This window comes from Hyaena hyaena, unplaced genomic scaffold (genome assembly GCF_003009895.1).
Source record: "Hyaena hyaena isolate Hyena2069 unplaced genomic scaffold, ASM300989v1 scaffold_4, whole genome shotgun sequence".
NCBI classification, from domain to species: Eukaryota; Metazoa; Chordata; class Mammalia; order Carnivora; family Hyaenidae; genus Hyaena; species Hyaena hyaena.
Genome location: NW_024080636.1, coordinates 3,244,201 through 3,259,631, shown reverse-complemented (window position 1 = coordinate 3,259,631; position 15,431 = coordinate 3,244,201). Strand labels below are relative to the sequence as shown.

General features: G+C 46.2%; 1 protein-coding gene across 1 annotated transcript in view; it reads left to right on the top strand.

Annotated features, from left to right (window-relative positions):
- ARFGAP3 (ADP ribosylation factor GTPase activating protein 3) overlaps window positions 1–15,431 on the top strand; it is a 54,741-nt gene that overhangs the window by 26,794 nt on the left and 12,516 nt on the right. The window contains exons 8-12 of the mRNA XM_039235864.1: window positions 188–234; window positions 1,177–1,319; window positions 4,509–4,637; window positions 5,070–5,192; window positions 11,692–11,823. Of these exons, the coding sequence (XP_039091795.1) occupies window positions 188–234; window positions 1,177–1,319; window positions 4,509–4,637; window positions 5,070–5,192; window positions 11,692–11,823 (574 nt within the window). The remainder of the gene's footprint in view (window positions 1–187; window positions 235–1,176; window positions 1,320–4,508; window positions 4,638–5,069; window positions 5,193–11,691; window positions 11,824–15,431) is intronic.

Sequence of the window (15,431 nt, the reverse complement as noted above, 5' to 3'; positions counted from 1 at the left end):
AACAAAACTCTCTTAATCTACAGTACGCTCGTGTGCTTGAGTCTTCTGGGTGAGCAACTAATGTAGAAAATGTTATAGTCTCTTAAATAATACATACAATATCTTAGAACTTTTTTCAAGATACACTAAAATTAGAAAAATTATGTATTTCTATTGGTCTGACTTTCTACTTTTTACTTTTTGACAGAAGTGTCCTCTATCATAAAAAAGAAACCAAATCAAGCTAAACGAGGAGTGAGTATTGCATATAAATATCTGGTAGTTTGGCTATAAAATAGCTTATGTTTTCAAGAAAGCCACCTTTGTCGTTTAAAAAATTTTGTTTAATGTTTATCCATTTTTGAGAGAGAGAGTAAGAGCAGGGGAGGGACAGAGAGAGAGTGAGACACAGAATCCGAAGCAGGCTCCAGGCTCTGAGCTATCAGCACAGAGCCCGACATGGAGCTCCATCCAACTCTTGAACCATGAGATCATGATCTGAAGTTGGACACTTAACCGACTGAGCCACCAGGGCCCCCTGTCATTTTTTAAAAATACATTTTGAGCCATATTGTATATAATAAATGTGGCTTTTTTTTTAAGAGAGAGAGAGTGCATGCACACGAGCTAGGGAGGGGCAGAGGGAAAAGAAGAGAGAGAATCCCAAGCAGGCTCACAGAGCCCAACGAGGGGCTCGATCTCAGGCCTGTGAGATCATGACCTGAGATGAAGTCAAGAATCAGATCCTTAACTGACAGAGCCACCCAGGTGCCCCATAACTGCGGCTTTGATAAAGAACCTATGCTTTGTTTAAGGAGGCGAATGTTATGAGCTTTCGACAGTATTTCTTTTGCTACTGACAGAATTCTAAACAAATCAGGGGAGGCTCCGTGGGGGTCTCTGTCACGTTTGCATTTCTATAAGGGGTGCTGTCACCAGGGTCTGAATCGATGGCCGTCATCACTTACTGGTTATGTGACCTCGCTCAAATCAGTCAACCTGCACCAGCTTGAGTTCCTCAGCTGTGACGTGGGGATGACAGTGGTGCCAAATCCACAGGGTGGCGAGGACTGAGCGAGAGAGCGAATGTGAAGTGCAGGTTGTAGAGCCTGGCGGGTAATAGACCTCAGTAAGCATTAGCCGTTGGCCGGGGCTTTCAAACAGCGTGGGTCGAATCTAATCTTCTGTATCTTCTAGCTTGGGGCCAAAAAAGGAGGCTTGGGAGCCCAGAAACTGACGAATACGTGCTTTAATGAAATTGAGAAACAAGCCCAAGCTGTAGATAAAATGAAGGAACAAGAAGACCTTCTGGCCAGGGCGGCACCTAAGGAAGAATCAATGTAAGTTTAATTTGGTTGTAATAGTGTATTTTTAGTGAACAAAACTATTAAACAACTCTTGAGATTCGCCTTCAAAATGCCATTTCATTTTTTTTTTGGTGCTGAGGCGAGGCATTGCCTGGATTGGTGAAATTGGAATGATAACGTGGGGTACCTGGAAGTCAGGCCCTTCGTTTGGATGAAGGGGATGTATTTTGGAAAGTGAGTTTGGTGGGGAGATCAGGACAGACACACAGACTGTGGCGGAAACTGGAAACCAGGACGCCAGTTGTAAGTAGGCTTGAGAGGTTTTTGTTTGTGTTGGAAACAGAGGAGCAGAATGGCCCTCTGGAAGGTGCATGTGCTGGGTATAAAAAAATCATAAGGAGAGAAGAAAGCGGAGTGAGCACAACATCAGAAGGAAAGGCAGGTTCCTAGTTCTTATGTGTGTTTATTTTATTTACGTGGTGTTTTACTTTCACGTGCATTTCCTCATGGCTTGAGTTACTCTGGACTGAATGATGAAGAAAATAATAATGCTTATTGTATGAGGCTTAATGCTTTGAGGGTTAACTTAGTTGACATCAAAGGGCATCACACAGTGCCTGGTGTGGAGTAAGTGCTCAGTCAGTATGATTTCTTATTATTCCTGCCAAAAGTTTGCCAACGGGCTTTCTAGTTGGTAAGCCCAGAGAACTGAAGCTGTTGTTTCTCGTTGCCATCTAACTCCTAGAACATAGGGGGCAGCACTAAACTGTAGTTAGACCAAATACGATGTGAAATGCTCTATGTAAAATGGACTTCGAGCTGTCATCACAGACTCCAGTGTAATTTCTCTAAGCTAGGCCCTTGACCTTGGAAATGGGGAGGGGAGGAGTTCCGATCTGGAAGGTTTAGACTGCTTCCCTTGGTGTTCGGGAGCAGGCTCTGTGCCTGTCAGCCACGTGTGGCTTTCCTGGAGCAGGTGCGCGCTAGGGCCTGATCAGAACAGAAGATAGGAAACACGAGGCACCAGCTCCGTGTCTGCAGGGGTGGATGGAGACGAGCGTATCAATGTTAGAGGCAACACCAGCCTTACCTTGCATCCTTCATCAGGACGGCTCAGTCCAGCACTTACGCACAGACGCGGGCCCTGGGGTGTTTATGAACTTGATTTGGGAACCTGCTTCGACAGCCTCCTCGGCCAAGTTCAGGGCATCCCCGCCCCTGTGCCCAAGACGCCGTCCTCCCTCTGAGCCCCGTCGCGGCCCCGTCCCGCCAAACCAGGGCTGCGCCAGCTCCGGGAAAACACACAGGTCTCATCCTAAAGACGGAACAAAGTTATTTTTCTGCAAGTTAATTTTTGAATGGCTGTAAGTAGAGTTATTTTCCGTGGAGTTAACTCAAGAAGCAGTATTTTCCTCTGTTGTCAGCCTGTGAGCCCCGGGCTGTCCGTGCAGCGGCCTGGCCCTCCCCTCCTGGCTGTGCCTGCGCCCCCACCCCCCAGGGGGGTCTGCGCACGGTGCGTGGGAAGATAAGGAAGAGACAGAGCCTTCCCCCGAACCCCTTCCCTTGCTTGGTCTGAGCGGCTGGGGAGCCCTCCCCCTGAGCGGGCCTGGGAAGGGCTCCTGGGAAGGGCTCCTGCACTTCCGAGAAGCACGGAGCCCTGACTCCTCAGTTCCATCAGTTCCATGAGCCCCCATTACAGGGAGCCACGCAGGAAAGCGTGTGGTTCCAGCGGTCACAGCCTGGTCCCCAGCGCGGGTCCCAAGGAGGAACCTTCTCCCACCTCACGTCTTTCTACTAGAACTTTCTTCCCAGCCATCCATCTTCTCCAGAAGACTCTGTTGCTCCGCTTTTATCTGTTCATGATTTTCAGCAGATCTGTTGTCCCCCAGAAAGTATACTCCAGCGTCATATTTATTTTCTGAGCGATAAAACTGGGGACCTTGTCAGAACCTGTGCTGTGGGAATAATGGTAAAGAAAACAAAACTACCAGATTAAAACAAAACAAATCCTGACTAAGGAAGGAAACAGGAGCAGCGTCCCCCACCCCCCATATTCTATTTACTCTTTTTTTCTAGTAAGAAATTCAGTTGTCATTCCCTGTTACTGCAGGAAAATATATTTGTATTGTTATGGAATATACACGGTGCCTTTCTTATGAGAAATTCATGACATTTTACACAATTTTATGAAATGGATGGTAGCTTAGAATTCCTGGTAACATGGGTACATCACCTTTCAGGCCCCGAAGTTTTGTCGCTGTCTTACTAATCTAAAATACCCTCGTTATTGCATAGTTTTCTTTGTGAAAAATTAAGTATTTATAACATTTTTAGGGATCTGAGAGTAAGGGACAATGTCGTGTACCTCTTTTTACCCCTTTGGTACATCATTTGTAACAGGCACTTGATTAGCAGATGATGAGTGTCTGACCAGTAGCACAGAGGGAAAATTGGCTGAGGAATGAGTGTTCTGGAAGCCTGATTGTATAGCGATCTTTTGAAGGATCTTTTTGCAATTAAGTAACTCCTTCTTAATTTATCCATTTGTGGTTTTTTTTAAATGGTTATTTATATTTGAGAGAGAGAGAGAGAGAGAGAGACAGAACACAAGCAGGGGAGGGGCAGAGAAAGAGAGAGACAGAATCTGAAGCAGGCTTCAGGCTCCAGACTGTCAGCTCAGAGCCCGATGAGGGGTTTGAACCCAGGAGCCACGAGATCATGACCTGAGCTGAAATTGGACACTTAACCCACTAAGCCACCCAGGCACCCCTTAATTTATCTATTTGTAAAATCAAATATATGTGCAAACCAATGAGACTAACCTCATCCCTCTGCTATGCGATGTGGAAGTATAAATGGAATATTAGTCCAACTAAGAAATTCTGCTTTTTACTATCTTATTTAGACGTAATTTTGGGATATGTTACATTATTACGTAGCAGGTAGCATAAACCATTATTATATGATGATAGGCGATATGAACTAGAACAGTAAGGTAGGGTCAGCGGCACCAAAAAGCGGATGTAAACTCATTTAAATTGTCTTGAGCATCTAGTCAAAAAAGACCTTTGGGGGAAAAAAAAGCCAATTTGCCTTCATAACTGTTAATTATGGAAAGAAGCACAAAGCTCAAATCATCAGTGACGTGTTTAATTTTGCTTAGTGTTTAACTTGAGAGCACAGCATTAAAGCTAAATTAAGGAGCATTTGGTTTTCTGACAGCGTTTCATCCCTGCGATTAGCCTATAAGGATCTTGAAATTCAGATGAAGAAGAACGAGAAGGCGACCATGAGTGGCCAAAAAAAGATAGAGTCAGAGAGACTCGGCATGGGGTTTGGAAACTGCAGGAGGTATGTGGCTTCCAGAATTTAAACGTCACTTGTCGCAAATGAATTTTCCTTACTAATGTCAGCTGGAAAAGTATCTTCTCATGATTCCTTCCTTTCTTCCGTTGTTTTACTCTACTCTAGTATGGAGCCTAGCATGAAAAATTCCAAGTTGAGTCAAAGCAAAAGGAAATAGGCCTGACTCGTTGTCAAGTTACACACAGAACTGATACGTGTGACTGTATTTTGTGTAATTAGCTCCAGTTCTCACAAAGGCCCAGTATTCTTCAGTGCTTATGCCAAAAACTATACATGCTGTGTTTATTGCTCATGTTTTAACCCCACTAATGGCTGTTTTTGTTGAGAGTATAAAATCTTTGTTCCATGGTGAACACAAACACAAGTGTCTTCATGAACTGATAGACTTTCTCTCCGTTTTATTCTGTTTTCCCCCAGTGGTATTTCACATTCCGTGACTTCCGATATGCAAACCATTGAACAAGAGACGCCAATCATAGCAAAGTCAAGAAAGAAGTACAGTGAAGACAGTGAGGACTCATACTTTACTTCCAGCTCCAGGTACCCCGCCCTAAAGCAGCCTCAACGCGTCCTTTTGAAAGGTGGTCATGAATGGGGAATTACTCGCTTATTTGCATTAGGAGCAAATACGAACCTGTTTATTTCGTTGCTCTTACAAGCTTTGGCTGGAGTGTCCTTTGGAAAATAATTGGGGACACATTCATAAGTGGGACAATGCTTGCAAGGTGTTTATAATAAAATCAGTGACCAAGAGTTGAAAATCGAAGTAGGAACTTGGGGGAGCCTGCGTGGCTTCGTTCGTTGAGTGTCTGACCCTTGACTTGGGCTCAGGTCACGACCTCATGGTTCTTGAATCCGAGCCCTGCGTCGGTTAGCACGGAGCCCGCTTGGGATTGCCTCTCCCTCTCTTATTTGCCCTTCCCCTGCTTGCGTGTGCTCTCGCACTCTCTTAAAAATAAACAAACTTAAAAAAAACAGCAGTAGGAATTGTGTGTATCTGAGTGTGAAATTGAAGAACAATGTGAGATCCCAAAGGCCCATTTCCTTTTGTTTCAGAACAAATAGTAAACACTATTTGTGTGTGCATATCAATTCAGGGAAAACACTAGCACACTCCGAGGGCTCTCAGGGTCAGCCGGGTGCCGGTCCTCCAGCCTGCACCGTCACATTGGGCCAAGTTGCCTAACTTGGGGTGAAGCCGACCGTGGCAAGTACCATGGTTCAGGTTCAGGGGCCTGAAAAGGCAGGGTGAACAAGTTCAAACTTGAACTGACTCACTTTGTGAGGTTCTTCCGAGAACCTGACCAACACAAGGAGCGTCCTGCAAGGCTGGGCTGTGAGCTACAGGCGGGCACCAGCTGAGAGCCCAGGGCTAAGAGTGCAGACAGACCCCGGTTCAGACGGCCTGGATCTGAATCCCGGCTGGGCCACTTACTGACTGTGTGACCTTGACCAAGTCACTCAACCTCTCTGTGCTGCAGCTGCCTCGTCTGTATGTTAGGGACGCCGGGGTCTACCTCACCGTGTTGTGTGAGGGGTAAATGAATTAATGCAAACGGAGCACTTAGAATAGTGCTTGACCATTATTTATGTGATGTTTAGCTGATTTTATGACATAAGAATTCAGTTTAAGAGATGTGACTCAGTCTAAATGTTTAATTACTACTGTTAGATACTTTGTTATGCTGAGGGCCGCCTTCAGGTTTAGAGTTCGGGAAAATCGAGCGTGTGCCTATGAGTAATGGGCAGTGCGTTGAAGGAGGCTCCGTGGCTCACGTCTGGAAGGTTACTTACGCAGGCTTGAAGCGTTTTCATATACATTGGATATATATTTCATATACAGTTACAGATACACGTTAACTATTAACCAGAAGCTGATGTGACATATATTCTCTCAAAGTTCATAGCTTAGTACTATACTTAAAGAATTCTTCTCACACCGCTTCCCATTCTTTCAAGTTCTGATATTTTACCAAAAAAGAGTTAGTAGGTTAGTGGTGTTCCCTGTCGGGGTTGCCAGAGGCAGGGACGGTTTTACACCTGCCTGTCGTGAGTAACCTGTGTGACACACCAGGTGTGGTTTCCACAGAGGCAACTCCCAAATCATGCCATTTAGAAGTATTTAGAGGTGCCTGGGTGGCTCAGTCGGTTGAGCGTCCAACTTTGTCCCAGGTCGGGATCTCACGGTTTGTGGGGTCAAGCTCCGCATCGGGCTCTGCGCTGTCAGTGCGGAGCCGGCTTGGGATTCTCCCTCTCTCCTCTCTTCCTCCACTCATGCTTTCTCTCTCTCTCAAAATAAATAAACTTAAAAAATTTTTGAATGTATTTTCTACAGGATAAAATTAAATTTCTACAGGATAAAGTTAAATTTCTAACTTGATTTAAAGGCTCCATGCATGTCAGATCATTTCAGATTTCCTCTTTATCTTTTTTATTAATCTTTTTTAATGTTTATTTTTGAGAGAGAAGAGAGAGAGACAGAGCTTGAGCAAGGAAGGGAGGGGCAGAGAGAGAGAGGGAGACACAGAATTGGAAGCAGGCTCCAGGCTCTGAGCTGCCAGCACAGAGCCCGATGCGGGGCTTGAACTCATGAACCACAAACCACGAGATCATGACCTGAGCTGAAGTCAGACGCTCAACCAACTGAGCCACCCAGACGCCTCTCTAATTTGCTCTCTAAATGAGGAGTGGATCTTAGTCAGAGGAAACTATAGTTGGTACAGGTTCTATGCTGGCCCATCTGGTGTCTCTGCACCTTTTTGATGATGTCACTGCACATTAGCGACTCCCGCCCATGAAAGCATGGAAGAGGAAAGACAAGACATTTCAATCAATTTTATTTATTTATTTATTTTTGAGAGAGACACACACACACAGAGTGAGGGCAGTGGAGGGACAGAGCAAGAGGAAAGAAGACACAGAACCTGAAACAGGCTCCAGGCAGCACAGAGCTCAACGCGGGGCTCGAACTCACAAACGTGAGACTATGACCTGAGCCAAAGTCAGAGGCTCAACCCACTGAGCCACCCAGGTGCCCCAAGACGTTTCAATTTAAATCAGCACCGCTGTGTGGTGGCCGAGTTGAAAAGAAATGGCGACAGGTGAAGTTACCCATGGAACGGGCCCTGAGAAACTTCTGGAGAACATCACTGGCCCCAGGTCACTCACAGGATCCCAGGGGGCTTTATCTGCCTTGTCAGGAGCCTCATGAATCCTGGAGGTTTCTCCTTCTCCAGAAGCTTAGTTAAAAGAATTAGTCCTAAAGGACCTCATTGCTATGAAACAATTATTTATGGTTGGAAACCCTGGAGCAGGTGTTTTTTTTGTAGGTGACACTTAGTGCCCCCCCCCCCCCCGAGAGACCTGGGTGTCATTGTCACCTTCATGTTGTCTACCAGGACCATGAGTGCCCTTTTTTTTTTTAACTTTTTTTTTTAATGTTTTATTTATTTCTAGGAGAGAGAGAGAGAGACAGCGTGAGCAGGGGAGGGTCAGAGAGAGAGGGAGTCACAGACTGAAACTGGCTCCAGGCTCTGAGCTGGCAGTCAGCACAGAGCCCGACGTGGGGCTCGAACCCACAAACCGCGAGATCATGACCTAAGCAAAAGTCGGACGCTTAACTGACTAAGCCACCCAGGCACCCCTAACTTTTTAATGTTTATTTTTGAGAGAGAGAGAGAGAGAGAGAGAGAGAGAGAGAGAGCACAAGTGGGGGAGGGGCAGAGAGGGAGGGAGACACAGAATCTGAAGCAGCTCTAGGCTCCGAGCTGTCAGCACAGAGCCCGACGCGGGGCTTGAACTCACAAACCACGAGATCGTGACCTGAGCCGAGATCAGACACTAACCGACCGAGCCACCCACGCACCCCATGAGTGCCTTATCCAGCCTCCTTGGTTGTGACCACTGCTGATAGGGAACAAGGGTGCTCTTAGTACTCAGGCGATGGACGGATCGTAAACACAGCCTCCGGGAGAGCCGGCATATTAGCTCCATGAGGAGCCTGCACTGCTTCCAAATTATTCATTAGCCCATTAAGACTTGAACATTATAAATTATGGAAGAGTGCTATTTCTATGAAAAATAAGATCTACCATATCTTTGGGATTTTTCAAATTGAGTTCCATTATATTCAGGATGTACACAGTGTAATTATATACAGTGTACAAAATAATGAAGCAGTTCGCTCAGCCTCATGCAGTCAGCGTGGCCTTCACTGGAAAAGATGGTTGTCTCCAGCTGCAAATCAGATACGTGCTATCAGGGTATCAAGGGATTGCAAGGAATGTCTTCAGGCTTGGATGAAGACAGAGTGAAAGAGCAAAAAATACAAGTGAAAAGCACTGAGAACCAGGATCTAGAAATCAGAACATTAGGAAGTCAGTATAGGGGCGCCTGGGTGGCTCAGTCGGCTAGGCGTCCAGCTTGAGCTCAGGTCACTCTGTCTCTCAAAAATAAGCATTAAAAAAAAAAAGTCAGTAAAGATTGGAAATCGGGACTGCCAGTGTGTTTCTAAGGTCAAGCAGGTGCCCTGCGGCCATCGGTGGTCAGTCAGCCCATCCTTCCAACTGGTGGGGCAGCTGTCTGCGGCCACAGGGCTGCTGTATGCTTCCCACGTCTGTCACAGAGCCCCCCCATGCCCACCGCCCCGGCACCTAGCACTGCCCAGTGCTCCCTGCTGATGAGTAGGACCCGAGCACAATGGCTGTCTCACTCCTGACTTGTGAATAATGCAGTCATTGAAAAACTCTGACAGGTTTATATTCCAAGATAAGCACTTGGACTTCTACAAATGAAGAACATTTCCTTGGAGCGAAATCTGCAAAATCCTAAGTCCCAGCAGCTCAGAGTTGTGAAGAGCCTGGACGTTCCAACCACCTCCTGTCCAGTCCTTAGCGCCCTCCCGCCCCCAGCATCCTCCAGGGGACCGTGCGGCCCCCCACCCCCCACCCCACTCCCCGAGCAGGCATTCAGTCCCAGGGCGGCTCTGTGAGGAATGATGCCTTTACTTACCTAGCTCGCTGGGTTTCTGAGCTCAAACCAGCCAGCCCCATGAGGGCAGGGACCGAGTATGTGTCCTTGCCCCGTGTCCCCGTCTAGCAGAGCACCAGCTCCTCCTCTTAGATAGATGCTTGTTAAGTATTTTTCAAATTCCTCATTGACTTGGTCCTGATTCTTTCGCTAAATAACTGCAGGTAACTTTTGGGCCAGTGTGCCTCCTGCGTCTTGCAAGCCCTCTTTCTCTGAGCCACTTAAAGTCTCCTTGTCCAGGTCCCTCCTCAACAGGGACCGGCAGTCACTGCTCCTCTGGGCAGAGCCCGGGCCTTGGGGCCCACCCACCCATCAGCCCCCAAGAGGGCCTGGCCCGGTTCTCCCTGAAACGCGGGTCTACTCTGAGCCTGCGACTTCCTTACAGGGGAGAGAAGGCTAGTGGATGCAGATTTGTTCTTAAGGACCCCCTCGCCAGAGAAGGCGGAGCCCCCTCTGGAAATTCTGTTTCTCTTTATTATCCACGTAGAGCCCCACCATCTGCTTCAAATAGCAAGTTTATCCCTTCGCTTTTTTTTTTTTTTTTAACCCGGAAAATGTATGTTTGTCCTTAACATTTCCAACCCCTCAAATCTTAGCTCATCTGGGCCCTTGGCCTGTTTTTTCCTACAGGCTCTTGCCCCCCTCTTATATTCATCTTTGATTACTGGCCCCTCTGACTGCCCAGGCTTTCCGTCCTGGTACGGCTCCTCGTGACCCCTGAGCTCGATGTTCACCACGTATCTCATGCGTTTCTTTTCTTACTCTGCAGAAAGCTGGTGACATTTTTGACAGAAAGCCTCTGCATTCTCTTCCATCATCTTCCTCTCTCTAGACCTAAGCCTTGGAATCTGTCTCTCCTGAGCTTCTGGAACTCCATGTTTAAGGAGTTGGGGGCGCATGGGCGGCTCGATCTGTTACGCATCCACTTCTTGATTTTGGCTCAGGTCATGATCTCTCCATTTGTTAGATCGAGCCCTGTGTGGGGCTCTGTGCCTGGGATTCTCTCTCTCCTCCCGCCCTCTCTCTGCCCCTTCTCCATTCTCTCGCTTTCAAAATAAATAAATAGACATTAAAAAATATAAGTAAATAAAAGGAGCGTATCTGGCAGGGCTGTCTTCCATCCTCAGCTGTTGTGAATTCTGAGAAGGCGCGGTCACTTCCTAAGGCTCTGGCACATCCCCCTCACCTACCGCTCTCTGCCCTGGAACCACGCAGGCCTGAAAGCTCCCAGGGAGTTCTGCCCTCTGAGCAAGGCCTTGCCCAGTGATCCTCAGCTAGTGAAAGTGTAAACCCAGCCAGATGCTGCCAGATCACGCCCGCATCAAGCTCCAGGCTGAAGGAGCAGCCGCACAGCGGTCCAGCGATCAGGCATCCGTCGCTGTGTATCTGACTCTGCGAAGAGGCTCATTAGCATCGTTCACGTTAGGCGGCAGCTACTGTTAGGACCTGCCGCCGGCCACTGGGGCTTACCTGGCAGGGGCTGCCGACAACGAACTCCTCGAGTGGGGTTTGTGTTGTGACCACCCGATTAGGCAGAACTAGACCCAAAGAAAGCAGAACATGTAACGGCTAGTGAGGAAGGACACTCAGAGGCATCCGGTGCCATCCAGATGGGCCGGCTTAGGCTGCACTGACAAGCATCCCCCTGCCACCGACCCCTGTCTTAAAGGCTTAACACAACAGTGGTTTGTTGCTTGTTTGGCTGCGGGTACAGGTGATTATCCCTTGGGTAGCACCTTGATCTTCCAGGTGGATGGAGGCTTCTCCTGCCTGAGGCTGGAGCACCTGGAAAACCACCTCATCTTTCAGGTGACACAGGAAGAGGGGACTGGGCGAGGAGCACAGGTGCTTTAAAGGCCTTGGAAACGACCCTCCCCACACCTGCTCCTGTTCCGTTGGTCAGCTGTAGTCACATGACCACCCCACCCGCAAGGCCCAGGAAGCGTGGCCGCCACGCCACCCCCTGTGGCGTAAGGTCTCCCTTGTCACCATGTCCTTCTTTCTCATACAGGTACTTTGACGAGCCGATGGAGCTGAGGAGCAGTTCTTTTTCCAGCTGGGATGACAGCTCAGATTCCTTCTGGAAAAAAGAAACCATCAAAGATACCGACGCTGTCCTGAAATCCACGGGCTATTCAGACAGGTGTGCACAGAGAGCAGCGGGATTGTAAACAGGGAGGCCGTGCATCTCCAGGGAAACTCTCTAAGACTAGCAAATGATTTTATTCTACTATTTCAGGAGTATTCTTTGCATCCTGGTCTGTTTTCTGGATTCACAATCTTGCCCTTCTCTGAATGTCCTATAAGTAGAATCCTACAGTAGTACCTGGCCTCCTTAGACTGCCTTCTTTGACTTTTCATGGTGTGTGTGGGACGCTTGTCATGATGCGCCTTCCTCTTTGTGGTTGAGGTGTTTGTCCATTTGCCTGCCGAAAAACTATCTCCAGTCGTTGGTGACTGCGAATGACAGACTTTACAACCTCCTGTCCAAACCAGGGAGCTGCCGAGAGTGCAGGGAGACCCTGGTAGTATGTTGGGATGCAGGCACAGCCCGGGACTAAGCTGGGTGACCACAGGGTACAGCCCGTCTACTGGTTCTGTGTCCTACATGACGCAGAGCAGTGTCTTCCCTGCGTCACAAGCAGTGTGCTCAGTATTCACCAATTCCCCTCCATAGGGAGCTGAAGATCGAAATGGCTGCTCTGTTTCAGTGGGAAAATTCCTTCAAATGTTGGGTGCCTTGGATATTTATCCATGTTTTGTTCGAATTTTCAGGCCTTTTAAAGTGGGCTGAAATCCTTTTACAAAATTACTTCTGTCAGCTTTTTAAAAAGCAAAATGGCAGGGTGCCTAGGTGGCTCAGTCGGCTAAGCATCCGACTTCAGCTCAGGTCATGATCTTGTGGTTTGTGGGTTCAAGCCCCGCGTCAGGCTCTGTGCTGACAGCTCAGAGCCTGGAGCCTGTTTTGGATTTTGTGTGTGTGTCTCTCTCTGCCCCCTCCCCTGCTCACGCTGTGTGTGTGTGTGTGTGTGTGTGTGTGTGTGTGTGTCTCTCAGAAATTCAGAAATAAATAAAACATTAATAAATAAATAAATAAATAAATAAATAAAAAGCAAAGTGGCATTAGTATACATTATAAATGAGAAATGCATTTGCCTCACCTCAAGTCAGTTTAACCTGTTTGGGCTGGGGTTTTTTCGTTTGTTTCCATTTTGTGTGCTGACAGCACGTAAGATGTGTACTCCTAGCGAGTTTCACGTACACAGGACGGTGTCACTTACTAGAGTCCCCGTGCCATACTTCCCACCCCCAGGACTTACTCATCCCCTGAGTGGAAGTGTGCACCCTCTGAACATCTGCTAACTTCCCCTCCCTGGAAGCCTGTGGGAAACACCAGTCTACTCTATGAGTTTGACTTTTTTTTTTTAACTTTAGATTCCACATCTCAACAAAATCATGCTGTATTTTTCTTGCTTTATTTCACTTGGCATGATGGCCTGCAGGCTCCTCCCTGTTGTCACAGATGGCAGGATTTCCTTTTTTAAATGGCTGAATAACGTTCCACTGTATATATATTCTCTTTATCCATTCATCCATCCACAGACATGAATCATGGCTGCTGTGAAGGATGCTGTGGTGAACGTGGCAGTGCGCACATCTGTCCGAGATACTGGTTTTGTTTGCGTCAGATACATATCCAGAAGTGGGATTGCGAGACCAACTAGTAGTTCTGTTTTTAAGTGAAAAAAAATTTTTTAATGTTTATTTACTTTTGAGAGAGAGACAGAGTGTAAGAGAGGGAGGGACAGACACAGAGGGAGACAGAACCAGAAGCAGGCTCCAGGCTCTGAGTTGTCAGCACAGAGCCCAAAGTGGGACTGGAACTCGGGAACCGCGAGATCATGACCGTAAGATCATGACCAAAGTCAGATGCTTAACCAACTGAGCCACCTAGGCGCCCCTCTGTTTTTTATTTTTTGAGGGACCGACCTTCGTACTGTTTTCCATATGGCTGTGCTAATTTGCGTTCTCACCAGCAGCATACAGAGCTTCCCTTTTCCCCAGTTCTCATTAATGCTTCTCTCTTTTGGTAATTACCACCCAAACAGGTGTGAGGTGACATCTCAGTGTGGTTTTGATTTGCATCTCCCTGATGATGAGTGATGTTGAGCATCTTTTCAGATAACCTGGTGGCCATAAACTTCCTTTTTAGAACTGCTTTTGCTGTGTTTCATGAGTCTTGGTATGTTGAGTTTCCATTTTCATTTGTTTCAAGATATGTTTTTATTTCCCTTTCAATCTCTTCTTTGACCCACTGGTCACTCAGAAGTGTGTTGTTTAATTTCCATATATTTGTGAATTTTCCAGTTCTCCTCTCTCCCATCACTGATTTCCACTTTCAACCACTGTGGTTGGAGAGGATGCTTTATATGATTTCAGCCTTCTTAAACCTAACATATGATTTAAATTTGTTTTGTGACCTAATATATTTGTCCTGGAGAATGTTCTATGTGTGCTTGAGAATGTGTGTTCTGCTGCTCTTGTATGGAATGTCTTGAATGTATCTGTTTGTGTCTTTGGTCTAAAATACTGTTTGCAGTCCAGTTTTTCTTGGTTTTCTTTCTGGATGATCTGTCCATTATTGAAAGTGGGGTACTGAAGTCTCCTATTGTGATTACTATTTTCCCTTCATATCTGTTAATATTTGTGTCATATATTCGGGTGCTCTAATGTTGGTGCATATATATTTACAATTGATATTATAGATGGATATAGTTATATAATGACTTTTGTCCCTTGTTACAGCTTTTGGCTTGAAGTCCACTTCATCTGATATAAGTGTGGCTCTCCCTGTTCTCTCTTGGTTACATTTGCTTGAAATATCTTTCAGTCTCTTTACTTTCTGCCTATGTGCATTCTTCAGGCTGAAGGGAGTCTCCTGTAGGCAGCATGCCGTTGGACCTTGTTTTTTAATCCATCTGGCCACTCAGTGTCTTTTGATTAGTGAATTTAACCCATTTATATTTAATGTAACTATTGATAGGTAAGGATTTACTAATGCCATCTCAGTAATTGTTCATTGGCTGTTTGGTGATTCCCTTATTCCTTTCTTCCTCTCTTACTGTCTTCCTTTGTGAATTGATTTTCCAGAGTGATATGTTTTGGTTTCTTTATCTTTATCTTTTGTGTGTATACTGTAGATTTTTTGCCTTGTGATTACCATGAAGCTTACATAAAACATCTTATAGTTATAGCAGTCTGTATACATTCTATAGCTGTCAGCACAGAGCCTGACGCGGGGCTCAAACTCACGAACTGGGAGATCATGACCTGAGCCAAAGTTGGAATCTCAACCAACTGAGCCACCCAGGCGCCCCTATAACAGTCTATTTTAAGTGGATAACAACTTAACTTAGATTACATACAAAAATTCTACCCTTTTACTCTACCCCCCTTTACATCTTATGTTTTTGATGTCGCAAATCACTCCTTTTTATATTTTGTATCCACTAACAAATTATTGTAGCTATAGTTATTTTTAACAGTTTTGTTTTTTAAGTTTTATATAGAGGTAAGTAATTTATACACCACCATTGCTGCATTCAAGTATTCTGAATTTGACTGTACACTTAACCTCTACCAGTGAGTTTTATACTTTCATGTTTTTATGTTACTAATTACCATTCATCAGGTCAGCTTCCAGAACCCCTCTTAGCATTTCTGTGACACAAGTCACACAAGTCTTGTGGT